At 37.3% G+C, this 27,843-nt stretch overlaps 1 protein-coding gene and 1 pseudogene across 4 annotated transcripts in view; both read right to left on the bottom strand.

The window, feature by feature from the left end:
• Positions 1-1,594: 1,594 nt before the first annotated feature.
• Positions 1,595-27,843, bottom strand: part of FRS2 (fibroblast growth factor receptor substrate 2) — a 124,153-nt gene continuing 97,904 nt past the window's right edge. The window contains exons 4-10 of one of the 4 annotated variants that reach the window (XM_071218940.1): positions 20,427-20,517; positions 18,391-18,537; positions 12,257-12,348; positions 10,819-11,005; positions 9,941-10,099; positions 9,405-9,568; positions 1,595-7,616 (exon numbers count right to left, since the gene is read on the bottom strand). In XM_071218940.1, the coding sequence (XP_071075041.1) occupies positions 6,666-7,616; positions 9,405-9,568; positions 9,941-10,099; positions 10,819-11,005; positions 12,257-12,322 (1,527 nt within the window). In that variant the 5' untranslated portion in view covers positions 12,323-12,348; positions 18,391-18,537; positions 20,427-20,517 and the 3' untranslated portion in view covers positions 1,595-6,665. Of the gene's footprint in view, positions 7,617-9,404; positions 9,569-9,940; positions 10,100-10,818; positions 11,006-11,705; positions 11,773-12,256; positions 18,036-18,390; positions 18,538-20,426; positions 20,518-27,843 lie in introns of those variants that run through there. The other 3 variants (XM_004483854.5, XM_012521738.4, XM_071218941.1) reach the window with 3 other exon arrangements.
• On the bottom strand, positions 25,153-25,279 carry LOC111762010 (U5 spliceosomal RNA; annotated as a pseudogene).

Genomic DNA, 27,843 nt, shown 5'->3' with positions numbered 1-27,843 from the left:
TGGAGTCGTAAGGGAGAGTGTGGTCCTGCCAACACCTTGATTCAGATTTCTAGTCTCCTGAACTGAGACAATGAATCTTTCTATGTCACTCTGCCATTGCATGTGCTGTTCCTTCTCCCTAAGACATCTTCTCCCCTCCTTTTCTAACCTAAGGTGGCTTTCTTCAAAACACCTCAGGGATTACCTTCTCCAAGAAGCTTTCCTTGAAAATACCCACTCCCAGCTGAGTTAGATGGCCTTCCTTTATGTGTGCCTTTATCACATAATTTATATTAAGAATTCGAGTGACTTTTCTCAATTCTCCTAAGGTATATATTGCTAATACCATTCTAGATGCAACAGAGAGAAGTTAACTCATTAAATACAATGAATGCTTAGAATTCACTTCTCTCAGGGCATGTGTGTAGGTGTGTGTCCCCACTAGAAATTCTTTTGAGGACAAGTACTGATATCTTTATTATTAGTATAGGCCCTGTTCATTTGTTACATAAAAAGATCATGTCCAGTAGCTACTGTCCTCAAAGGAGCCCAAAGAACAATACAAAAATAATCCAAAGAAGTTTTTAATTCCTGAGAACAAATGCCCAAGTTTTTCAAGATGCAGTCTCTGCTACCACATCTTAACTGATACATATATGTTCCATAATATCTGGTACACAGTAAGCACCCAATCATTTCTGGACTCCACTGTCCCCTTCATTGTTTAAATTATCTCCATCTTGACCTGTACCCAGCTAGGCTTCCAGTGTCTTTCAGTGACTAAAAACACATTGGGAGTCCCAGAGCCAAGAACTGCTCATTTGAATGACCACACTGATAAAATCATGAGAGAGGCTGTCAAATACTATTTTGTTTCATTCTGTAAAAGATATAATCCTAACTCATTATATATTCACTTCAAAAACTGAGGTGGTGATAAACTAAGAAATAAAATCTCTATCATAAAGTTTCAAGAAATGCGAGAAATATAAATATGGTAAAACTTTAAATAGGTATCCAACTAAATTTTTATTGGAGTTTCATTGCAATCTACTTTCAGCAATAAAGGGAAAGTAACCGTTAAGAACCCTGATCAAATTTTATTCAACAAAGCAGGTTTTCACGAATGCTTAAAGTTAGTGCATAGTTAGTGCAGCTCGCTTTATCAACTTGGGTACCTCATTATGGAAATTGATACCAGAATGACAAAAGTAAGGCATTGCAAGACCCTAAATCATCTAAGATTAAACTGTATTGTACATATTATAATTTTTAGGGCATTAAAGTATACTAACATTCAACAGTAAGGATTTTAAAAATGTATTGTTTAGCCCTTTTTTAACTAAATTCAAATATTAGCTTATTCTTTAAATACTCCAGTTAATAAAGGTTTGATTGTACTTCAAGAGCTCTGATTTTTACAAAGATAAAATAATTAGTTCCTATTTGTTATGACAAAAATTAAGCTTAAAAGCGTATTCACACTTGTTCTTAAAAGCATGTTTACATCACATATGACATAACTGCTTATGCCGGAGACAGAGCTTATATGGCAAAAAGAGATATATGCAAAGATCTAGAGGGCAATCCTCCCATCCAAAAAGCCACACTTGGCCTCAGTGTAAAAATTATATTTTATTGCCATGCTACAAAATGTACGAACTTGGCACTGATAGGGAGAAACAAAGAACAAAAATTGTGTAGGGATAGAGGGTAAACAATGTTGTTATACATACAACAAGATTTTACTTTAATTAACAGTGGTGAGTTTTGCCAATATTAAAAAAGCAAACCAAAAATTTTAAATGCTGATATGAAACAGCATTGAAAAAACAATTTATGCATAGTACAGTATCACTTAAATCTTTTATTAGAGAAATATGGAATGTTCATAAAAGAAATTAACCATAGGGGGTAAAATTCATATCCCATATACAATTTGGCAATGGTAGTCCCACTGTTAGACACTTTTATAAAAGAAAAAAATTAAAAATCTAATAAGCTACCTTTATACAAAGTTGCTATATTTATGCCTTTACGTAGGAAAAAACATTTATAATGCAAATTAGGACATACAATAATCTTACAATATTATACAATGTAATGAAAATAAAAACATAACACAAAGTTTGTCCTTTATAAAATGTGTATTTTGCATTTACTAATGCAAATGTGGCACACTGGTGACTACTGTACTATTAATACCAGTCCATGCTATAATTGTCCAATTGTCATAGAACTGAATTATAATGATGCTACAAAAGAATTGTGTTAAACCCTCCAAAAATGAGGAAGTAGGGATGAGAAATAGGGATGTAAAGAACAGGAAGGATAGACAAGGTGCTAGTTTGGGCAGAGTATATTGTGGTATGTCATAAGATATTTGTTAATTTTCAAGCCAAAAACATTTTCTATACATTCTGTAAATTTGTACCAATGCCTTTATTAAAATTTGGCAAACATCAAGGAAAGCTAATTAGTACCATATATCTCATATATTAGAGATATGAAGGAGATGGCAATACATCAGTTACTTCTGTATAATGTCTCTGATGATATGTCTATTCCAAGGAGATACACACACATACTACATCTTGCACAAAACACTAGGGCATTATGGGTTAGGATGGACAGCACAGGGGGTTTGGGGAAGTACTTTTCAGCTTGTCCAAACCTTTACCTTGAGGCAAAATTATGGTGGCACAATGTTGGGAAATTATGAAAACATAAGGCCCCTGTCCCATTTTTAATAGAACATTATTGAGGTACATTTTTATATGCTGTGCCATAGATGTTAGTTTTTTGGGAGGTGGGGCAGGAGGGTATACACAAACGTTAGCTTGACTTACTCTTACAACATCAATATCTATAAAAACAAAGATTGCTTGGCAAATTTTCCTAAGTCCCACATGTGATCTAGTCTCTATTCTGGGTATACAAGGAAGTGAAAAGCTTTTTTTTTTTTTTCTTTTTTCTTTTTTTTTTTGCTGAATCTTTTAGAGTAAAGTGCATATCTCATCACTCCACAGCAGCAGTAAATAAAAGGAACTATTTGCCAATCTTCCGAGGGAGGGAAGGCACCATATTTTTATTTTGAAAGGAAGATGAAACTGGGAAATAAATCACACTAAGAAAAAATACACATAATACCTGTATCAGCTTCCAACCTTGGTCTGGGATAAAGGCTGTTATGATCTACATGGATAAAACAGGATTCTATTTGAGAAAAAATATATGGACAATGACTATATTTCCAAAGCCAAAAAGTGGGATCACACGGTTTGTCAAAAGAATAGAATATCTAAAATTAGGCCTGTCTAAGAAAATCTGAGACATATGGCCACAATTCTATGCCAATGAAATATTCAATTCTAGGGAAGCGGATTTGGCCCAATGGATAGGGCGTTCACCTACCACATGGGAGGTCCGCAATTCAAACCCCGGGGCTCCTCGACCCATGTGGAGCTGGCACATGCACAGCACTGATGCGCTAGAGGAACACTGTGCCATGCAGGGGTGTCCCCCGCATAGGGGAGCCCCACGCACAAGCAGTGTGCCCTGTAAGGAGAGCTGCCCAGAGCGAGAGAAAGTACAGCCTGCCCAAGAATGGTGCCACACACACGGAGAGCTGACACAAGATGACGCAACAAAAAGAAACACAGATTCCCAGTGCCGCCGATAAGGATAGAAGCGGTCACAGAAGAACACACAGCGAATGGATAGAGCAGACAACTGCGGGGGGCGGGGGTGGGGGGGGAGAGAAATAAATAAAAAATAAATCAAAAAAAAAAATTTCAATTCTAAAAATGCACCTAGTAATAGGTACATTCTTTCAAGAAAGAAATTAATGTCCAGTACTAGACTACTACAAAGGACAAGCATTGTTCTAAATTACTTTTTATTAAATAGGAACAAAGATGATTTCCTGAAGGCATCTAGAAATCAATACCAGTTGTATACATCTTCCTAATAACTCGCACAGTACCTAAAATCAAATCATAGCAGACAAATTGGTCCCATTTTCATTTTTAAAGCACATAGTATTTAAAGCATAAACTGTAATGATTATAATGGAGTTATCTAAAAATTATAAAAAATAATTAGAAACTGGAGGAAAAAATGAGAAGGATGAGGGGAAAAAAAGAAAGTACCCAACCCCCAAAATGAATAAATAAGTCAGCCCTTTCATTTGGAGGTTGGTTAGTATTCTGTGTTAACTGCTTGTTCTCAGAGAAAACCATCTGCATTCTTTCCATAATTCTTATTCCACATTACAAAAGCCATCACATAAATTTGGCACAGTTAGCAATCTACTCAGAAGAAAGTATAACTGGAAAAATATATTAAAACCACAAACTATATTAGGGAAACTGCACACTTATACCACTGGTCTCTCTCTCTCTCTTTTTTTTTTTAGAGCACAGCAAACACTTTAGGTAAGCACCAAGTACACAGGAAATAAATGAAAGAAAAGAAGAAAATTCTGCTACACACATAAACCAATGGCACTAAAAATGATAGATACCTTTAATAATTTTTCTTTATAATGGTCCCACTCTATTGTTTTACTAATCCATTCAATGTCCTATAATTAGGTATTTATTTAATAGGTTGGTTGCTATTTGGCTGAAACTTATACTTGCTAAATTAACCTTAGATGTATCTGGTAGATCCAGAGCATTAATCTAAAAGTTCCTTATATTTAGAGAAAACAGTAAACTATTATGTAAGGTGATCTAACTTTCCTCTCCACCCTACCTTCTCTTGTATTGTCTAATATTTGAGAAATTGGAACATTTTTGATATTCCAAGTATTTAACATAAGGACTTTCTTCATTCTATATAAACTTGAATTCATTCTAAATTCTAAATTATGACACAACCTCATTGCTACAAGACTGACACTGTACCAGCTATGCTTGTAACAATATGAACATTCTATTGAAGTCTAAGAATAATTAAAGATCCAGCTATGAATGAATGGAGAGCAGAGCTGAAGAACACTACAGTGGGCAGAGTATAACTGCAGCCATGTAACTGAGTGAATCACTGCTAAAGTGCTGGGGAGAGTGCCCATAGAGAAAACACAGTACCTTTAGGGAACTCTGCATGTTAAAAGTATCTTCCTTTTTTTCTCAGCTGCTAAAGATCACCTATGAACACAGTGAAATTTAAAATTGAGAGAATGTTTTTATCAACTTGAAAAGTAAACAGCATATAAATAAATACTGGACAAGGGCAACCCTGTTATAGAATAACAGTAAGTTCCAAATGAACCTTCAAAACCATAATTTGACAAAAATGCAAACCAAACAATGAACATAAAATCCTATCTTAAAACTATATACAAATTTAAACATTTTAAAATCCAAAAAGACATTAAGCAACAAAATAAGACAACCCCAACACCAAAGGGAAAAAAATGACGCTAAATGGGAACCTAATGGCACAAATACCTCCAGAAAACAATGGCAATGTTAATAATCTATAGGAGAGAAATTTTCAAGAAATCATGCTTCAGATTTTCAAATGTTTTGGGGTAAAGTATGACCTGAGACTGATTCTTGAGCCTATTGAGATTCTGATCAAGATATTTGGACATGCCCTTCAAATGACATCATGAGATGAGCAAACAGAAAATATTGTCTCCTTCCTGCCTTTTAAATACCAACAGCAAACCATATTCACAAACATAATACTCTCTCTAGTAATGCTGAAGGCAAAGAGCTGCCTGGTATATAAGGAGGTGTGGGGAAGTAGACTTGGCCCAATGGCTAGGGCATCCGCCTACCACATGGGAGGTCCGCGGTTCAAACCCCAGGCCTCCTCGACCCGTGTGGAGCCGGCCCATGCAGTGCTGATGCGCACAAGGAGTGCCCTGCCACGCAGGGGTGTGCCCCGGGTAGGGGAGCCCCATGCACAAGGAGTGTGCCCTGTAAGGAGAGCCGCCCAGCGCGAAAGAAAGTGCAGCCTGCCCAAGAATGGTGCCGCACATGCAGAGAGCTGACACAACAAGATGACGCAACAAAAAGAAACACAGATTCCCGGTGCTGCTGCTAAGGAGAAAAGCGGTCACAGAAGAACACATAGCAAATGGACAGAGAGAGCAGACAACTGGGGGGGGGGGAAGGGGAGAGAAATAAATAAAAAATAAATCTTTAAAAAAAAAAGGAGCGGTACAATTTCCTTTACATATGTTTTGGCTCAAGTCAAAAAGCCTTTAACTAATGAAATAAAGGATTCCCCATGTTACATGCTGGAGGTCACGTACCGTGAATAGTAGAATCTACAAATATTACTTTCAAAGCCTAGTTATCTGTTAACAATGCACATTATCAAGAGGCTTCATAAAATATTTAAATGCTGACCATAACTTAGACATGAATGATAGGCTTAAGTTCAGAATATTGATAAAAACCAATCAGCATGTCACTCACTTCAACTCTCATTTTAAATAGGCACTGTGAAAATGGGAATGCTGCTGTACAATGAGTAATATTTAATGAAATTAGTGTTCTTTAATGAGTACCTGCTCTACATTAATTCCCTTTAAAGATGCACATAAAATACTCAGAAAAAAAATGTTATCAGTCTACAAAAGGAGTGTTTAGAAATGAAAATGAAGCACTTGTATCTTCATTTTTAAAAACTTCACAAAGGTGCAAATAATGTAATCCTTCCCAGGCTCACATGGGCAGATCAGTACTATTGTGTCTAGTTTTCCTAGATGTACCATCATCTCGCGGCAGTGCTTTTTGCAAATTTGACATAGCAGCAGTCCTCTCGATGTCTATCACAGCATACAGCTCTGTGCGCCTGGTAGGGGTTTGTGGAAGGGGAGTAGTAGGCGTTTTTGGAGTCTGAGGGTTGTCAGAATCACTGCCACCTTCCAAGTCAACCTGTATGTAATTGAGCTGCCTGTGTTCTAAACTTGGGCGTCTGATATCAAAGTTAAAGACTGTTGGTGTACAGTCCCGACGCCTTGAATATTCTATTTTGTGAGCACTTGCTGGCACTGTTACATTCTCTGTATTTACATAGTTATGCATTGGATCTAGATTATTATGGTAGCCATTTAGAGATGGGGTCTTTGGTCCTAAATTGTCATCTTCGTCCCTACTTAGCTTGCGGGCTTCCCAAACAGGAGGCAAAGATGGTAAATTTTCATAGTTTAATAATGCAGTTCTCCTCTGAGCCGAGTTGTTGATATTCTGGGATTCTGAGGTACTGGTGGATGTCAGACGACCTCTCCTGACCCCTGAGGCACTAGGGATAGATAGCCCATTTATATTTTCATACAGCAGTTTATTAACAGAGGGTACATCTCTTCGTTCATCACTGTCATATCCAGTGTCCCATTCTGTGTTATTTGCACCACTTCCACTAACTTGATCTCTTCCAAGTTGCTCCAGTTTCTCTTTTTCCATTAATTGCTTTTGAACAGGGGTTGGTCCTAAAACAAATTTGACTCCTTCTGGCTCAAGAAGAATCTGAGGGTCCCTGTCCTCAATGCTACTTGGTTCTTCTTTTGGTGTGTTGCTTTCAGCATTAGAAACCCTTGCCTCCAATGGGACATGCACACTTGTTTGATTTTTCCGTTCTTCCTGCACACCAGTAGTGTTGACATAGGTATGTACCTAAGAGTAAACAGGAAAGTGAATCAGTAACTTGCTTAAAAAAAAAACAACAAAATGAAATAAAACATTACTTGACCACATCGATTAATTTTATTAATTTTCTCTCAAAATGTATTCTTACTTCAAAAGCTTTTGCACCTGTTTTTCACTAATGAAAAAGCAGGAGGATGGAAACTTAGGTATATCTTCCTAACTTAATGGGTCACTACTAGCAGATGATAAGACTGCATAAATAAACACTACTAGATTTAGTAAGAGTTCTGCAAATGCATAAATATAAATACCACCTCGTATGAAAAATTATCACAAGTTTGCACAGTATTTTTCAGGGGACAACATAAAATTTTTTTGGAAGTTGACACCTAAAATTTTAAAAACTCAATAAAATACAAACCTGGGAAAGTATAATTAGAGCAAATAAAACAGGTAAGAATTCATATTTACTATGCAAAGAACACACACACAAAAAAACCATACACAAACTCTTAATGATAAATGACCACATGGTTTACAAAAAATATAATTAACAGAGATAATGTTCAACCATATACTTCATGTCTCAAATGAAAAACAGAACACTAATAGCTCCATAACAACATCTCTACCTTTCTAATAATCCACTAATTATAAAGACTGAAAAATAAAAAGCAGCATAGTTTACCCTGTAGTTCACACTCTCTCCCAGTACATTCTGTAGGTTATGGCAGGACATATTAAGTCTAGCATCTGACCCTGCAATATCATTTAGGACAACTCAAAGTCCCAAAAATGCCCCCACATCACATCTCTTCTTCCCTCTCCCTGCCCTCAAGGTAAACTATCAACTACAGCAGTGCTCCAAAATGTGTTCACTGAGTGTGATGAGTGTGCCACAATGATGGAGGAGGTTGTTGGTGTGGGAGAAGTGGGGTGGGGGGGTAGGGAGTTTATGGGAATCTCTTATATTTTTCAATTTAACATTTTTTGTGTGTAACGTATATATCTTCAAAAAAATACAATTTATAAAAATGATGGGGTGGGGGGCTGGGGAATGGAGTATATGGGAACCTCTTATGTTTTTTATGGTAATGTTCTTTGTGAGCTATTAACTTAAAAAAAAACTTCCCAGGGGTGGTGATAAAGTTCTACATCTTGATAGTTATTTGGGTTACAACAGGTGTCTGCATTTGTCAAAACTTAGCAAAGCTACCCTTAAGATTTTTTGTTTCATTGCATGTAAATTTGAGCTGTGCTGAATTATTTAGAGGGATGTGTACTGATTTCTGCAATTTACTTTGAAAAGCATCATATGGGCTGATGGGTACGATGCATGGTTGGATGGAAACATACATAATGACACATGTATAGTAAAGTGTGAATGAAAGAATCTGGTTGGAGGGGATATGCGTGTTCATTGTAAAATTCTGTCGACTTTGAATCGTGTGACATTTTTCATAATGAAATGTTGGGGCAAAATAAGAAAAAAAAAGCAGCATAGATTCTTAATCCATTGAAGGTTATTATAATGGAAACTGACCATTAGTTATGTCTTTCTTTATAAACTGCCAACATCATTTATGTTTATCTATAGATGAGCCTCTACTATGATCCCAAGAACTACTGTGATGCGACATTTCCCTGAATATTTGTACTTTGGCATATGCCAGCAAATGTATATACTATTTCCTCTGATTCTTCACTACAAATGTAATTTACAAACGATGAATGTTGAAATTCAAACTGAATAAAACTTCAACTATTATCATAGGAACACATACATACAATCATCAGTTACACAGTAATACTTACTTGTTCCTCAGCCACAAGCAAAGGATGTGTAGAGTCTTCACCTACTGAAGGCAGGCGTGTGCTTCCCACAGATGGATGTCTGCTTGAAGGATGGGATGAAGCATCTCCAAATGAGGGATATCGGGGATATCCATTAGGTAAGTTCTGAGCAGCAAAACCTGGAGCTGAGGAGTTTTTGTTTATTGGTTTAAGGAGAAAGGCAAGATATTGGGGGAAGGGAGAGAGAATAAAAATGAATGAGAATCAAATCTGCACTGAGGTTAAGATTAAGAAAGGTATTTCTGACACAAGTAGAAATCAGGGTATAAATTGTCCCGGCTCTAATTTTCTGTTCATATCTTAGATAACATAGAACATAATGTTTTCATATTTTAAAATATTAAAAATATTAACAATGATAGCTAACGATTTTCAAAAACTGACACCATTATACTTAAGTTAGCCAATGGTGGTTTCTGGTGTGTTAAAGATTAAATATCTATATAGCTTATAAATGCCTGCTATTCAAATTAAGAAGAGTGAAAACGGGTACTTACTTGTAGGTGTTCTAGGTGTTCTGGGAACTTCCAATTCTGTCTGATGATTATTCCTTTCTACAACTGGCTCTTCTACCACATTTATACTATTATTTTGCATTATCTCTTGCAACATGTTAAATAATTCTTCTGCACGAGCACACTTAAAGGCAAAAATTCCTACAGATATATAACCGAGAAGGGGAAAATGGTTATTAAGTCTTCAAAAGGCTAAAGGAGCATCTGTCAAAGAACAACACAGTAAAGTAAGCATGCTGTTTACCAACAGCAAGAAAGCATTTTAAATAAATGTCTGATAAATTAATGATATTCCCTTATTTCAAAATGTAATGCTCAAAAGAAAGCTCACAGAATAATTTTCATTTGTTTAAGGGAAATCACCCAAAACAAAGCAGACTAAAACAAAATTTGCACATCTACTCTGCTTTTTAACAGCAGGGGGAGCCCAACTTAGCATTATCAAGGTTTAATGGTTTTCTGCAATAGCTGTCTTGTTTAATTAATACAATAATTTGTAAGATAGGTATACCCTTTCTTCTTTTACAGAGAAGAAATTTGAAGCTCAACAGAGGCCACATAATTTGCCCAACGCCATTCAGGTAGTAAGTGGCAAAGAATCAAACTAGATCTGTTTTGATCCCAAAGTTTAGATTCTTTTCCCAACAAGTTGTGACAATAAAGACATACAGTCAATTTACGAGAACTAATCATTTACTGAAAGTCTCAAAGTTAACAGAAGTCAAAATTCCTGATGTAGAAAATGTGCTTAATAAATGTTTGATAAATAAATGAGTAGTTTACTATATCTTTTTATTTTAAGACATTATTTCAAATATGTTTATAAATGTTTGGAGAAAACATATAAAGGCTCTACCTACCTTGTCCAGTTTGGCACCTTCGACCACTTTCAAAAGAAAAGAGATTTGAATCATAGCCATAGCGTCGCAGGCAGAGGTAGTGCCATTTTACCGAGTCACGTTTACGAGTGTATAAAATCAGTTCTGTGTCTGTAAGTTCCATTATGCCAGAACCTAACTCATTCCCATCATCATCCACATTAATAACCTAAAAAAGAAAGTTTAATTAGTGCTAACATAATTCTTCCATGCCACAATCATACACTAATTTGTTAAGAAAATGCATAGTTGTTCATTGGTTCAGTTATTTGCTCATTTTGTTAGTTCATTCATCAACCAATGTGTGGTAGTGCATGGACTATGTAACAGTATAAGAGGTAGTTTTTATCTTCAAGAAATTTACATTCCCACTGGGGAGACAGATACACAAACACAGAAAGTCAATACCACAAAACATCAATTGAAAAATTAGTTCATCAGAGGCTACAGAAGGCAAGGAACTTTAGCTGGGCCTCAAGTATAGATAAATTTAGGTAGGCAATACTTAATTCTGATGGGTAAGGTGTTGTAGAACACATCATGAAGACACAATGCTAAAGCAGAAACAAAGAAGGTCTGTTTCAAAAAAACCAAAATAAGATTGGTACGGAGTCTATGCATAGGTCTTGCCCTGCTGAACTTTGGAAAACATCCTAAGACTAAGAATAAATAACGTTTATGGAAAATTTACTATATGCCTGGAATTGAGTCAAGTAAGTGCTTTACATGTATTTCACCTTAATCCTCCCAGCAATCCTAGACTGCAGGTAAAACTATTTTCTCCATTGTACAAAAATGGAATTAAGGCTTAGTGATAAAGTAACCTGCCTAAGGTCACAAAGCTATGAAGTAAGAGGGCTGTGACTTACACCTAGGTTTGTCTGATCCAGAGGTTATAAATTATAGCAGACCGAAGGTAGATAATGACAGAAATAAAGTATCTGTGGATGAGTAAAAAAAAAAAAAAAAAGTATTTAGCTTACAGTTAACAGAATACTACAGAAGTTTTAGTAAACAGGTTAGCAAATGAAAGAGGAAATTAATTTGATGGCAACTGCAGGATGGATTATAGGGCTGACTGGAGGTAAAGTCCAGTGAAGAGATCATCCAGACATGAAGTGATCAGGGTTTAGACTAGAAGGGGATGACAGGGCTGAAAAGGCACCCATAAAATGGTGTTTTAAAGCAATATTGCCAGAACTCTGACCAAGAGAAAAGTCAGAGTATTTCGCACTGTTAGTAGAAAATGCTGCCATCAAAGGCAGAGTGGAATTAAAAAGAAAAGAAAAAAACAAAAAAAAAGGCAGAGTGGGGAAAAAAGGGAAATGAAAATGTCTGGAGATAAAAGTAAGGAGCTAAGATATACTAAGTAAACATCCAAGTAGGCAGTGAGAGATGTAAATCAACCAGTTTTACTGACCTTAAACTTGTTCCGATGGTTATCTGGGACAGTGTCTTTATCTGGACAGCTACAACAGCTACCCATGGCTTCTTCAGAAGACCATGTGAGCTCTACATGAAAAAATAATTTGGGAAAAATGATTAGATATAGGATTTCAAAAATCATAAAAAAGGAAAAGACCTTAGAAATCATTTAACACAAGCTCTGTAATATTCTGACAAGGAGAATAAAGTCCAAGAAGGTATATGGCTTGTGCTAGATTTCACACAACTAGCTAGTGAATTTTGTTTAGTTACAATGAGGATAAAGTTTGTGAAGTAGACTTCACACAAGTCCCAAGTTTAATTTGCAAAGGTCTGCCTATTCCAAAAATATCTTTATAAAACCACCAATTTAAGGCCCCATATATAATACCATTTAAATAGTCAACTATGGAAATAATGGAATTAATCCTTTATAGTTTATCAGGAATTTCGTGCTGCTCTTGGAAAAAAAAAAACTGCTGAAGTTTGAATGCTAGACTATCTTGGCAAGCATTTCAATTCTTGTCACACATGGTAGTATCCTTTATATATACCACAAGACAGGAGGTTCAGTGGTAAATGAGACACAAAAACAAATTTGGAATAGTGCATTAGAAGAGAGATTACTCAAAAATTCAATCAGTAACCTAAAACACAGAATATTGGCAAAACTGATATAGCATATCTCTCTAATCCTTCTTTCCTACAGGTTAGCTATAAGAGGTTATAGATGATAGTAAGTGTTCAAGAACACTCAGAATAAAAGACCAAAAGAAAAATTTAAAACATCACTTACAAACAAGAGAAAGAAAGAGAATGAATGTGACCTTTGAAAAAGGGGGAGGAAGCAGGAAGCATAAAAAACATTAAGAACATAATCAGATTGAAATTTGCCTAGGCTGCTCCAGAGGCTCTTCACTACCTTCAGGATAAAATTCAGAACTTGTCACAATCTACAGTTCTGGTCTACACTCTCCCTTCTCTAGGCCTCAAGCCCTACCCTTAGTCCAGTCAGATAGAACAACCCGCAGTTACCCCAGAGTATCTTGTTTTCTCACTTCTTTTTCATGCTGCTTCCTAAGATTCAACTCACAGTGCAGTAGGCTCCAGGAAGTCTTTCCTGACTCCACTGAAGAGAACAAGTTATACTTCTTTATGCATCCCCCAAAGCACCCTAGGCTCCCCAGAATCATATCACCTATCACACTGTTTGCATAGCAGAAACTATGATAGATTGTTTGCTTACCTATCTTCTGCTTTCACTGTAGGGATGTAGCTTATTCATTTTTGCATTCTCAGCACCTAATACAATGCCTAGCACACAGAAGTGCTCTGAGCTCTTGTTAACTGAATAAACTGTACTAAATAAAGGTGAAGAATATCTGGTATGAGTATTGAGAAAATGAAAAAGTATCCTAGTGTATAAACCAAGAAAAATGATAATTAAATATTAAAGCTAATTAACTCTCTTGGTATTTGGTATTTTGTACTAACTAATAAGGTGGCTAAGAATCACAGTGCAAAGAATAAGACAGTCTGTATTTTTGAAAAGCCACAAGTCTAAAGGTAGAGACAGACATATAAATGGATCATATAATAGACCTTATATTAGAAATATGAGCAGAGGAAAGGGAGCAAATTAACTTTCTAGATTAGGCAGGGCAGGAAGCACAATTTGAACTGGGACTTAAAAAATGAGCAGAAATAGTGCTAGGCAAACAAACAAACAAAAAACAAACCAGAAAAAGGCACTTAGATAGGAAAAGCCTAAATGCAAAGACAAAGGTTATGAAAGGTCACAGTTCATTTGAAAGAAAGTGAGGTGTTCATATAGCTGGAGGACAAGATAGGCTGGAGAACAGGACATGATAGACAGGTAATACAAATGGGGGCAAATCATAAAGGATTCTGAACAACAAGCTAAAGATGTCTGGAATGAAACCTGCAAGATCTCTGAGCTGTATGCCTGTGAATGACGGAAAGCCACTGAAGTATTTTAAGCAAGAAAGTGACATAGAGATCTGCATTTTAAGTACATCAGTCTACAGGATAAACTTTAGCTCAGAGAAGGGGAAACAGGGACTATTAAAAAATGAAATATGAAAAAAGATATTTAAAAAGGATAAAAGGGAAACAAAATATGATAAAAACCTAAAAACAGACCAGCAATATAGTAGGAGCAAAGAAAAATGATAACTTAAAAGAACTACTTAGAAGGAAAAACTAGTGGCACTTAGTAGCTGGCTAGGTAAGCAGGAAGGAAGAGGTAGGTTTCTAGCTTGACAGATAAAGGGTTCTGGTTCCATTGCCTGAGATAGGAAGAATGGGTAGTCTTCAAGTGGAAGTGATAGTGATTAGTTCAGTTTCAGAGATGGTAAATTTAGATCCCAGAGAACAACCAAATGGAAATATACAGTAAAGAGTTAAATACATGAGTATGGATTTGAGGAAGAAGGTAAAACTGAAAACACACGCATTATTTAAAGTTAAAAAATAGAAGATACTGGTCACACCGCATTAAAGATGGCAGAGTGAGATGCTTCAGGGCTCCACCCTACCATAGAAGCTTTGAATACTACAAAAGCTGGAAAACACATCTTTCTCAACCTCCAGAGAAAACAGTTAAAGGACTAAAGTAACAGGGTGAATGCCAAATAAGGCTACTTAAAAGCGACAGGATCTCCTGGCATCCTGGCTACTCCCTCCCCCACTCCTCACTCCCTCGATGGGTCCCTCGCCCAGTTTCTGAGGGAGTGGAGTAACCCCCAGGCACATTCCGGGAGCCCGTAAGTCTGGCCCAATTTGTCTGGTGGTCACCTGAGGGGCTCACCAACCCAGTACTTGTACTGCATGTAGAAGGCAGCTCATGGAATTCTCTTACAGAACAGTGCGCAGGGAGTAGTCAAGTAATGCCACCTGGGGCAAGGGACTGCTGGCTGTAGGATGTAAGTGCAGTGCCCAGGACTCTGAGGAAGCCATTTCCTAGAGAAAAGGGGACATTTGGAACTGTGTTAACAGGGAAATTCCTAGAACCACACACACATGCTCCAGACTAGATGCATATGCAGAAAGGATCAGGGAGGCCCTTACCCTTTGGCTTAGAGCTATTCTCTAAACTGTATGGATAAGCTCTGAAGGAAAGCACTCATGTAGGTCAATTTGCAAAGACTGAGAAAGCCGTTTTCTTTTTCATTCCTTTTTCTTCTTTTAAAAAAAATTTTTGTTAGGTCTTGGCATTCAAGGAAAGCTCTGTCATAATATATAACCCTAGGAAACAGATGCCTCCGAGTCTAAATTCTAGCAATAACACACTAAAACAAACATATACAAAGAAACAGGAAGTGATGACCCAAGCAAAGGAAAAGATTAAAGTATTAGAAACCATCAATGAGGAGGACCAGATCTGGGACAGAACAACCAAAGATTTTTTTTTTTAATGATCCTAAATATGCTCAAAGACTTAAAGGAAAACAGATATAAAGAATGAAAGGAAATCAGGAAAATCATAGATGAACACACAGAGAGTATCAATAGAGAGATGGAAAGTCAAAAGTCCACAAAGGGGTTCAATAACAGGTTGGAGACTACAGAAGAACCAGAGAATGTGAAGATAAGACAATTGAAATAATTCTGAGGAGCAGAAACAGGAGAGAATAAATAAAAGTGAAGAGAACCTAAGGAACATGTGGGACATCAGAAGGAAAAGAAACACAGAAAGGGGCAGGAAAATATTCAAAGAAATAATAGCTGAAAACTTCCCAAATTTAATGAAAGACATGAGTAAACACACCCAAGAGACTCAACAAACTCCAAACAGGATAACCTCAAACAAAGTCATGCCAGAACGTATGATAATCAAACTGTTGAATGCCAAAGACAGAGAATTCTGAAAGTCACAGGAAAGAAGCAAAGTATCTCATACAAGGGAGCCTTCACAAAATTAAGGACTGATTTCTCATCAGAAACCAGGGAATAAAGAAGGTCATAGGATGACATATTTAAAGTACTGAAAGCAAAAATTTGCCACCAAAAATTGTATCTGGTAAAACAATCTTTCAAAAATGAGAGATAGTAAGACATTCCCAGAAAAACAAAAGTTGAGGGACTGTGTCACCACTAGAACAACCCTACAAGAGATGCTAAAAGAGAATTCTGCAGGTTGAAATGAAAGGACAGTAAATAACAGATTGAAGCCATATGAAGAAATAAAGATCCAAGGGAGGGTAACAACATGGGTAAATAATAATACCAGTAATATTGTATTTTTGGTTAATGCTCCACTTTTCACTTCCTCAGGATCTAAAAGGCGAATGCATTAAATATAATGATAAATCAGTGGTTTGGGACTCAATATATAAACATGAAATTTTTAAAAAGAACAATATAAAGGTGGGGATGGAATTACACAGGTACATAGTTTGTGTATTACTAAATTAAGTTGGTATCAAAGCAAGTGAGAATGTTATAGATATTGGAGGTTAAATTTAAGCCCCATGATGATTAAAAAGAAAATATCAGAGTATTTTGAGTGCTCATAGAGGCAGAGGTAGTACAAGTTGCCAGGGGAGGGGTGCAGAGGGAATGGGGATTTAAAACATAATGGGTATAGGGTTTCTATTTGGAGAGAAGGTAAAGTTTTAGTAATGGAAGGTGCTAAGGATACTGAAATATTGTGAATGTAATTAATCTCACTGGTAAGCTGAGAGTGGTTGAGAGTTTATGTTGTATTTTTGTTCCCACAAAAGAAAGAAAAAGAAGGTGGGAAGAAGGAAAGAAGGTGGGAAAAAGAAAAAGCAATTAAAGAGACAATGACAATTAATTGCAATTCATGATCTTGGATGGGATCTAGCCAAGGGAGAAGAAAAGCTCAACCGGATATTATTTGGATGCATGAAAAAAGCTGTAAGCTTTATATCCATGTTAAATTGCTTGAAATCGATAACTGCACTTAAGGTGGTTACATAAGTGAATATTTTTTGCTTTTAGGAAATGCTCTTAACAGTATTAGGTGTTGGAGCATAATTTATACAAACTATCCTCACATGTTCAGAAAATGGATTAATAAAAGGGAGGGAGGGGGAAGTGGATGTGGTTCAGGTGATAGAGCTTCCATATGGGAGGATCTGGGTTTGATCCCTGGGGCGTCCTGTTGAAAAAGAAGAAGAGAAAGTGTGCCTGCACAGCAAGCCGATGCCCATGCGAGTGCCCGCGTGGTGAGCCAGTACCTGCATGAGTCCCGCACGAGTGCCTACATGATGAACCAGCGCCCCGCGCAAGTAGGTCACAGACCAAGATGATGATGCATTGAAAGAGAAACAAGGGGACAGTCAAGGTGAAGCACACCAGAAACCAGAAACTGAGGTGGTGCAATTGACAGGGAACCTCTCTCCCCATCAGAGGTCCCTAGGATGGAATCCTGGTGAATCCTAGAGGAGAGAAAATGAGAAAAGAAGACAACACAGACAGCAAAAACAGAAGGGTGAGAGGAGGGGAAGGGGTGGTGGTGGGGAATAAATAAATCTTAAAGAAAAAAAAGGAGGGAGGGGGAAGGAATGTGGCAAATGTTAAAATTAGTGGATCTAGGTACAGGGATTGGGGGGAGGTGGGAAGGGTAGAGGTATGCTGGAGTTCTCTGAATAAGGTTTGTATTATTTTGAAACTGTTCTATAATTTTGAAAGTATATCAAAATCAAAAGTTAAAAAAAGAAAAAAGAAGATGACACTATTCAAAGATAGTATAAAGAGCCATCTGGAGCTTTCCAGGCTGGGAGTGTCTTCCAAGAAGGGATGCCTCTAGGCATGAACGGAATGTGGCTTTTCCTGAAATATTTTGGACAGTTACATGCCAAAGTTGGATGAGCAACTGCTGAGGTCCTAAACAAGCCTTCTTCAAGCCTAGGCATGAGCAAATAGGTATTAATTTAGCCTGAAGTTAGAAGGGTGGACCTGAGTCTGACCTGTCTTGGCAAGTTTTGTATTTGGTCTATGGTATACATTTTATATCCATGTTTATCCACTTACAGCTTGCTTGGGTCTAGAGGCAAACTTGGCAGCAATGGACAGGACAGTTTAGAAAGCACAAGTATTAGGAATTCACCTTTGTGGAGAGCACAGGTAGACTTCATTTACCTGAAGGCTTCAAGGATTTTCATGACAGCCCACCATGCAGCTCTTAATATTTGGAAGACAGCTGGATGGATACTCACAATACAAGAGTAAACAGTCTGAATTTTAATTTCTATGAGCTCATCTGGAGTCTAATAAATTTCTGTAAACCTAAGGAAAAAAAAAGAGCCATCTGGAGTTGAAACTCTACGGAATACAAATGTGTTTCAGTGTGGGACTAGAGAGAAGCCAGTGAAGGAGAAATAAAAACAAAAGAAGAGAATTAGAAGTAAGAGGGAACAGAACAAACTAAGAAAAGAGGCACCAAGGAGGGTATCATCTACAATAGCAGGATAGAGACAGAAGCAAAACAATAGTAAGTAACTGGAAGATGAAGTACCTCCCAAAGAAAAGAAACTGTTCTTTCAAAAGAAGCAGGCTGAGAAAGGAAAGAGTAGAACGTTAGGGTATGGACTGTTATACATTCAAAAGAGAAAATATGTTGCCTGAGTTACTGTTTTAAGATGACATGAATTTACACAGGCTTGTAATCAGTAGGTTAGGAGAGGTTAAAATGGAGAAACAAAGAAACTGTTTTATCAAGACAGAAAGGGAGACTAGAAAGATAAGGTCCAGGGCCCAGATGGAGTCTGTAAAGAGGAGGATCCTGTCCTCTGAGGAAAGAGGGAAGAAAATTGGAAGTGGACTTGACCCAGTGGTTAGGGCGTCTGTCTACCACATGGGAGGTCCGCAGTTCAAACCCCGGGCCTCCTTAACCCGTGTGGAGCTGGCCCATGCGCAGGGGTTCATGCGCGCAAGAAGTGCCATGCCATGCAGGGGTGCCCCATGCACAAGGAGTGTGCCCCGTAAAGAGAGTCGCCCAGCATGAAGGAAAGTGCAGCCTGCCCAGGAATGGAGCTGCACACATGGAGAGCCAACATAACAAGATGACGCAGCAAAAAGAAACACAGATTCCCATGCTGCTGACAACAACAGAAGCGGACAAAGAAGAAAGATGCAGCAAATGGACACAGAGAACAGACAACTGGGGGGGGGGGGGGTAAATAAACAAGTAAATCTTAAAAAAAAAAAAAAGAATTGGTGGAACACAGTAGAGAAGCTGAAGTAGATAACATCCGTGATCCTAAACTTCCTTTGTAAAACAGAAGATGATATTTACAAAATGAGGAATTTGAGGAGAATAAGATTATTCACTGAGGAGATACCCAAGAAAAGTTAACAGGATTGCTAGGTAGGTAGTGCAGTTTACAGAGCTCAGAGCGGGCTACAGATTAAGACTATGTTGTTTTTCCGGCTGTGCTCAGCAGTGCAGCTGAATAGACCCAGTGTCAGAGGATAGGAGGATAAGAAAATTAGAGGATGTTGGCAACAGAGGAGTCTGAAGTGATGGATCATAAGATCTGGTCAGGAAAGACGCAAAGAAAGAAGAAAGCTGACAGAATAGGAGAAAATGGAAACAAAAAGGAACAGGAGATCTCAATAAAGTTGAAAAATGGGCTTTACATAAACATTTGGAATGACAGTTGTAGTTAATCTTCCAACTCAGGGAGACTTTAAAATGTGGAGTTTCCTTTCCACACCTGATGTCTCCTCCTGAACCACAAACTCCTAAGCAAGGGGAATGGCTAGATACTAGATATTCACATTTCTGACCATAATAATAATTGGAAACCACACCTGAGTTATAGGAGACCTAATAATATGTGCTAAAATTATAAATACTTGATGATAAAACCATTTGATCATGCCAGCACACACTCCTCCAAGTTTATAACTCAGCAAAAACACAAATAGTGTTTATGAAAGTACCTAAGATACATACAAGGACAAAAGGAAGCTTCTGTTTGGGAGGAACAATATTGCAACAATTTTGTGAATATTTTACATCAAAAAACAATGTCAGTTTAATTAAAGCCATTTGCCTTTATTCTTGCAGGGTAGGGATGACAAATCAGTAGGCAAATGGTACATTTCAGAAAAATTGTTAAATTGTATAAAAAGTGTAATTTGTGAACTTGGTGATTAAACATCAAACTTACCTAGATCTAGCCATTAATAATCTTAACCTCTGCTGCAGCATCAGGAGTTTAATCATACTTCAAAATAACATGTTTTGTTTGCTGACTTAACCTAGAAATAGTAGGGGAGGAAATGAAGAATTTCTCATTTACTTTAAAATAATAGTTTCCTTATGAGATTTCTGGCAGCACTGTTGATTCAGATAATCTATTTAAACAAACTCAAAAGTCCAAAAAATTGATTAAAAGTTATTTAATATACAATATTTACATTTAAAATTAATATGATATATACATGTTACTATTAACACAGCCTTTTCAAAAACAAAAAAGTAAAAGTCAAACAAGTTCTTTGACATTTGGCTATCAGGACCTTTAGAAACCATTGATTTTAACTTCTCTAGTACAACTGTGACACTGGACAACTCCTGTCTCTATACTTACCTCCTCAGCCGTAAAATAAGGGGTTAGACTAAACCACCTCCAAGATTCCTTTCCAGCTCTCAAATCCCATTTTAGCCAGTGGCAGGCTAATTCCCTGCCCCCAGTCACTTTTCCTAAACCTCACTATCACTCCTCCCTAAGAGCTGACTCTCTTTAGAATTCACCTTTTGTACCTTCCTATTCCACAGACCACCCAGAACCAGTCCAGAGATGACTATGAACAAGCGCGGCACAGAATAACAGGATAGTAATAAGGTATAATGAAAAATTACAGCCTGGAGTTAGAAGAGATTTCAATATATTTTTGGAAAGTTTCTAGCCAATTTATTCACTCTCTACAACAGGAAAAAAACAAACTCACTCAAAAAAAGGCAATAACATTTACTGAACACTTACCAAGCATTATATTAGGAGTTTTGCAAATAATCTCATTTTAATGTATGTATTAGAGTTAACAAGTATGATTGATATTTTTTAAACGAACATTTTCAAAACCATATACCCACAAACAATCAAAAGCTTCAATCTGGACTTCAAACAGCCCATATATAAAATCACCCAGCAGTCAGGTGTTTGCTTATTCCTTTCACGAGCTTCTACTATACCCCACCTTAGAGTGGGCAGCACAGCACACCAGTACCTTTTCCTTAGCAACCTCCTTCTTTTATCCAAAAATTCAAATATCATGCTTTTTCTCTGGTTTACAAAACTGTCCCAAGCTGAGCCAATTCTACCATAAACTATTTTATCTTATATGAATATATATTCTATATTCTCTTTGTCTATTTTTAAGAGATTTTAGCTAATTAACTCACCAAGATCTTTCTTCAACATACTTGCTAATCATCCCTCACCCTGAAATGAGTTTAATCACAGTAAATAAGATTAAGAGACATGAGAGTGATCCATCTTTTTTTCTTTAACAAGGAAAAGTCGTATTATTTTGAAATGAAATTAAGCATTAAGAACCAATATACTAACCTATAAAGTCCTTAAAAATATTGAAAGGCTCCCACTGGAATCTCTGAAAAAATTTTTTATTCTCTCCCCTTTTCAGCCTCTTTTTGAGGATCAATATGTATTTGATTTTATTGTTTTAATTATTTTGATTATTTGTACTGTCAAGGTATTGTAGAGGTTTTGCTTGTTTTTTACTAAGACTTTTGCACTTCATTTAAAAGGATATCTTCTCCAAGAAAACACAGTCTGAGGCCCAACAATTCATACACCAAAACCCTCTGGATGTCCTGCCTTTGTCTTTAGAACATCGATGCCTCAGATACTCTCCATCACACCCTAACCCTCTTCAGTTTCTCCCCACAACTAGAAGGCTAAGAACGAAAGGTGACTGGGAGGGAGGAGAGACAAAAGAATGTATTATTTTGTGGTTACTATCTTAATGGACTTTGTTATTCTAATATGGATGCCTTTCTGTAAAATAGGTATATTGTAGCATCAACTATGATTCTCTACGCAAAAATAATACATTTACCAAGAAAATTATCAAGAGATTAAAAATTACATTAAATACTACCTACTATCACTGTACTTTTCTATAGCTAACTGATTTTAAAACCTTTACTATATGCCAGGCATAGATTTCAATGGGATTTTCTCATTTAATCCATACAATCACCCTTTGTGGTAGATACTTCCATTAATTCAGACTTAAAGAGGTTAGGTCGCTTTCCCCAGGTCTATAGCTGATATGAGGCAGGGCTAGAATTGAATCTAGATCTAATCTATCTTAAACACATGAAAAGCTTAAAACAGTGTCTAGCATATAGCAAGCATTACTATATTAGTACATGTTAGTTACTGAAATAACAATCTATTACAGTGCTGTATGCCTCTGGCAGTCATTCAACATTTCTGTACCTAAATTTCCTCATTTATAAGATGAGGACTCCTACTTCACAGAGTTAAGAGTGAAAATCAAATAAATTATGGATATAAAGACATTTGGTCAAGTGTACAGTGTTTAAAAAGACAAGGCATTATTATATCATAACTACAGGTAAAATCCCATCTCTTGCATCAGTCACAAAGGAGCCCTTTGCACCATAAAAACAGAAAGCCAAAAACTTAAGCACCACCATCATAACAAGTACTACATTAATATGTTTAGTAAAGTTGTCCTGAATTATTCCAATATGCTTCTTGCAAAATGACAAGCAAAGAGAATACTGAACTCTATTCACGAGTGCGATTATAAATTTGGTGCTTCAGTACACTAGCACTGAAGGTGAATTTGGCTTATACCACGAGTAGCTCTGTTAAAATACAGCTGGGACAGAATATCTAGTAGAAGTATTGCCACATTTAAAATTTTGGGCTTAGCTAATTGCCTCATTTAATTATATTAAAACAATCAAAAGAATGACATTCAAAAACCATGTTCTTTGTGCCAGTGGTTGGGCTGGTTGTTTTTAAATCACTGAATTAGACTTTTTCTTATTTTACTTATTCGTATTACTTTTCTGTTTCTTCTTAACACTGAAAAGGATTTTTAACTATTCATATTATCTGGAGGAAGAAGAATTAAAATTTTAAAAGCAAAGAAGGGGATATTCCTAGTACATTCTAGCAGTCACCTATATTTGGAGCCCTTCTGTGAAAATCAAGGATACCTGCAACATGGTTTCCTCCCTTGCTGAAAACTTAATGTACACATATAACACACAAAACCACAAAGGTACATACATGAGTATTTAAAAATATTTATCTGTGAATACGGTTGTATCTGCCTATTCCTAATCAGATTTTTGTTCCTATAAGTTTGTTATTCTATTGACAGCAATGTTGGAGAACCACTTTGCAAACCCTATTTTTAACTCTCTAAAAAAAAAATCAATTATATTACTTTCAAATCACTTCAGTATCTGGTATTTTTCTGGGGGGAGGCAGGGAATGCACCCAGGACCTCATATGTGGGAAGCCGACACTCAACCACTGAGCCACATCAGTTTCCCTGAGTTGATTTTTTGGTTTGTTTTTGGGTTTTTTTCCAACAGGCAGGGAAACCAAACCTGGGACCTCCCATGTAGGAGGTGGGTGCTCAACTGCTTGAGCCACACCTGCTCCTCTGGTATTTTACCTAAGTTCTTCACATTGCAATTTAAAGCAGATTCCTCATTTCTGTTTTGTCTGTAAGAGGCAAGGGAAACTAGGATGATCAGGATAGATTAAGCATGACTGTGAATATTTAAAATAAATTGCCATCAATTCATTTTCCTACAGAGAAATCTAAAATATTTTTAAAGTGGCATTTCTTTATTTCAGATATAACTGGTTGAATTAAGCTAACAAAAGGATACTTAGTAGATAAAAATTATTTGTAAATAGCTATCACTATTAAGGAGAGAATTTTAAAAACTAGTTCATTGATTTCTCCACCCATCATCCACTGAAGCATTTAAAAATTATTTTCTGAGCACCTACTCTGTACTACACACTAAGTTAAAATGCTAGACATAAAAATGAAAGACACATTTTCTGATTCCAAGTAATTTATTGCTGTGATGGTTTGAGATTATTTTATGAATCCCAAAAAGAGAAAGATTATATTTGTAAACTATTCCTCTGGGTCAGACATCTTTTGATTGTATTAAATTCAACTGAGATGACTTTGATTAGATTCTTTGATTGCTGTAGGGCTTTTTACTGGACTACATCAGTGAGACATGACTCAGGTTGAGTCCCTGACCCCTTGCTGGGTGGGACACTCAAACAGGCACAGGAAAAAAGAACCCTGCCATTTTTGATCCTGCCATGTGATGAAGGTCAAAGAATGGAGACCTGGCTTAGATGACCTGTTTGTCTGAGAGCTTACAGCTGAAACTGGGAAGAGAGTAGAACAGTCAAGAGTGATGATATAGAAGGCCCGGAAAGAAAAAAGCCCAATGGTAGGAGAGAAGACTACAGTAAAACTTAAGCACAAAGCCCCAAGAGGCTGGGCCCGTGGAGCTCAAGAGGAAAGGGTGAGCTTGGGGGGCAAAGCTGAAACCTGGCAGAGCTTGGCGGCCATCTTGCTTCACCACGTGGCAACATGCCAGGATAAACAGTAGCTGACTTTGGTGAGAAAGCATGCCTGATGGTTCCTCAGTTTGGATATTTCATAGCCTTGGAACTGGAAGCTTTTACTCCACATAAATCCCCTTTATAAAAGCCAACAGATTTCTTTGCATTGTAACCCTCTGGCAGATTAAAACAAGGGTCTAGAAAGGGACATAGACAAGAAAATTAATACATTCGCAGAGTCACAGACCCTAGCACTAGTATTTTCCGACCAGTTAAATCAGTTGAACCAGGGGGGACAGAGGTGTTAAAGAAAATGGCCAACTCCAGGAGTAGCACGTACTACTTTCTCTCCATGGAAATCTTTAGTAAAAGGTGAAAGATTTATATGATTTGAAAAGAAACCAGAGTGTGCAAGTACTACTTTATGGTTAGCATGTAGGCTGGGAAAATACTAGGAGATAAGGGGGAACATAAGGCATGAAGTATGTACTAATGAAGGCAGTTCACATTTTATCTTACAATTTTATAAGACACCACTAATGTGCTACTGCAGTATAACTAAAACTTGGCTGTCCTTGTCCTCAGTTCCTGGGGAAGCAACCTTTGCATATTTGGAATTTCCTATGATAGAAGTGTCTTTTATTCTTTTCCTAGGACTCAGGACCACACCTAGTTAATATGCTAATGCGATGACAGGGAGAGACCAGCCACTCTGGCCAGTTTTAGGTTGGAGCCTGGCTCTACCAGAAATATCAACCATATGATTAGGGGGTGGAGTCTTCAGCCAGAACATATCTGCCTACCTCCCCAACCTTGGGAGGGAAGTGGAGCTGCAGACTGGACATGTGGGCATTGATTCTATAAATCATATCTACTTCATGAGATCCCTTATACACTCGGGACACTTGAAGCCAAAAGGGACTTCCATGATTGAGCATGATGTGGTTTAGCCTTTGAGACCTCCCAGACACTGCCCTGTGAGTCTTTTCTTTTGGCTTCTTCTTATTTGTATCCTGTGGTAGTCTGAGTCTTTTGTGGGCCCCAGAAAATTATGTTCTTAAGCTAATCCATTCCTGTGGGTATAAATCTATAATAATAGGTGAGAACTTCCACTTGATTAGATCACTTGAGTACGGCATGACCCAGGATGAGTTTTAGTACACTTACTGGAGTCCTTTATAAACGGGGTAAATATACAGAGAAAGAAGGCTGCAGAGACAGAGAGGAACTCACAGAAACGGAGAGAGAAAGCTACAGAGCAAGAAGCTGAAATCAACGGAACCTGGGAGAGAGGAAGCCTGAAGCAGGAAATAATGGACCCTGGAGAAGGCAGAGACTGGCAGCTCTGTCATGTGCCCAATCATCCACAGCTGCAGCTCAGGGGGAAACATCTCCTGATGATACCTTGATGTGGACACTTTCACATTCTCAGAACTGTAAGTCTTTAAGTTAATAAATCCCCATTATAAAAGCCAACCCATTTCTGGCGTATTTCCTTGGCAGCTGTTTTAGTTTGCTAAAGGGCTATAGATGCAAAGTATCAGAAATGGCTTGGTTTTTATAATGGGAAATAAATTTGGGGAAAAGCTTACAGTTTCGTGACTATGAAATGTCCAAATCAAGGCACCATCAGATTTTCTCACGAAAGTCACCTACTGGTAATACTGGTGTCCAGCCATGTGGCAATCAAGCATGTGGCAGGGCTCATCTTTTCAGCCATGGATTGCTCGATGGCCTAGCCTCCTGTGGACTTCGTACTTCAGCAGTCCTCAAGTCCTTTCTCACAAGGCTGGATCAAATATGGCAGAGCTCCCTTTTCCTGTGTCTCTCCATTTATATCCGCTCCCGTAAGGGGGAGAGATTCAACCTGAGTCATACCTCCCTGCTGTAGTCTAATCAAAAAGGGTCTGGATTAGTTCAAAAACAATCTTTCTCTTTTTGGGATTCATAAAAGAACTTCAAACTGTCACAGCAGCCTTTAGCAAACTAAAACATATCCTTTTCACTATAATAAAGCTATAATCCTAAGTATAGTGTTCTGTGAGTTTTTCTAGCAAATTATTGAACTCAGAGGGTGGGAATTTCAAATTTGTAGCTAGTAGGTCAGAAGCGTGGGTGCCTGGGTCCCCGAACTTGCAACTGGTTCTTGAAGAACAACCTTGTGGAAGGCTGCCCCTGTGGTGTGGAGTTTGGCCTAACTATGGATAGAGTCAGAATAGAATTGGATAAAGTGACCGAGAAGTCTCAGCAGTTGTTGACTGAAGTTTCTGGTAACAATACAGTTGGTGTTAAGCTGCTGTGGAAACTGTATAGGTTTTCAGTAACCTGCACATCTACCAAAACAATTTTTTCTAAGGGCAGACAATCTAGCTCTAGTTCACACACATAACCTCAAATTAGTAAGAATAAAATATAATTATCTATTTAAACATTCATAGAATCCGAACCTGCAGTGAATATTATTCTGGAATGAGGGCTGGAACTTTAGATCCCTGGCCTCCTTCCAGACATGGACAAAGTTGGCCACGTTAAGCCCATATTCACACTTATCTGACAAAGTCACTTTCAGTCATGCATGCAGTTTGGTTTTTAGGACAGAAATACAAACAACAGTAAGAATGTTCGATAATAGTTTTGTATATTTAGCAAATACTGGGAAAATGTTACAAAAACAGCTTGCTAATAAAACAAGAGAAGGCAAAAATGGAAGATGATAAAAAACACAACTTGTATCTTTAATAATGCTGGTTATAACTCAGTCCTGAAATCACCCATAACCTTGGAGCATACTTATAGCCAGAGACACTGGTGATGAAATTCAGACAATTAAATCTGAGTGGCCATGATCTCTATCTGAGATATAAAAACACCTACAGATGTGCAAATCCAAAAGATAAATCACTCTGCCTTAGCGAATTCAAAAATGTAATCAGTATCAATGGCAACAATCCCAGCACCTTGAAGTACAGGGCAA

This window comes from Dasypus novemcinctus, chromosome 12, assembly GCF_030445035.2.
Source record: "Dasypus novemcinctus isolate mDasNov1 chromosome 12, mDasNov1.1.hap2, whole genome shotgun sequence".
In the NCBI taxonomy this organism is placed as follows: Eukaryota; Metazoa; Chordata; class Mammalia; order Cingulata; family Dasypodidae; genus Dasypus; species Dasypus novemcinctus.
The sequence above is the reverse complement of the archived record's forward strand: the minus strand, read 5'-3'. Positions and strand labels throughout refer to the sequence as shown.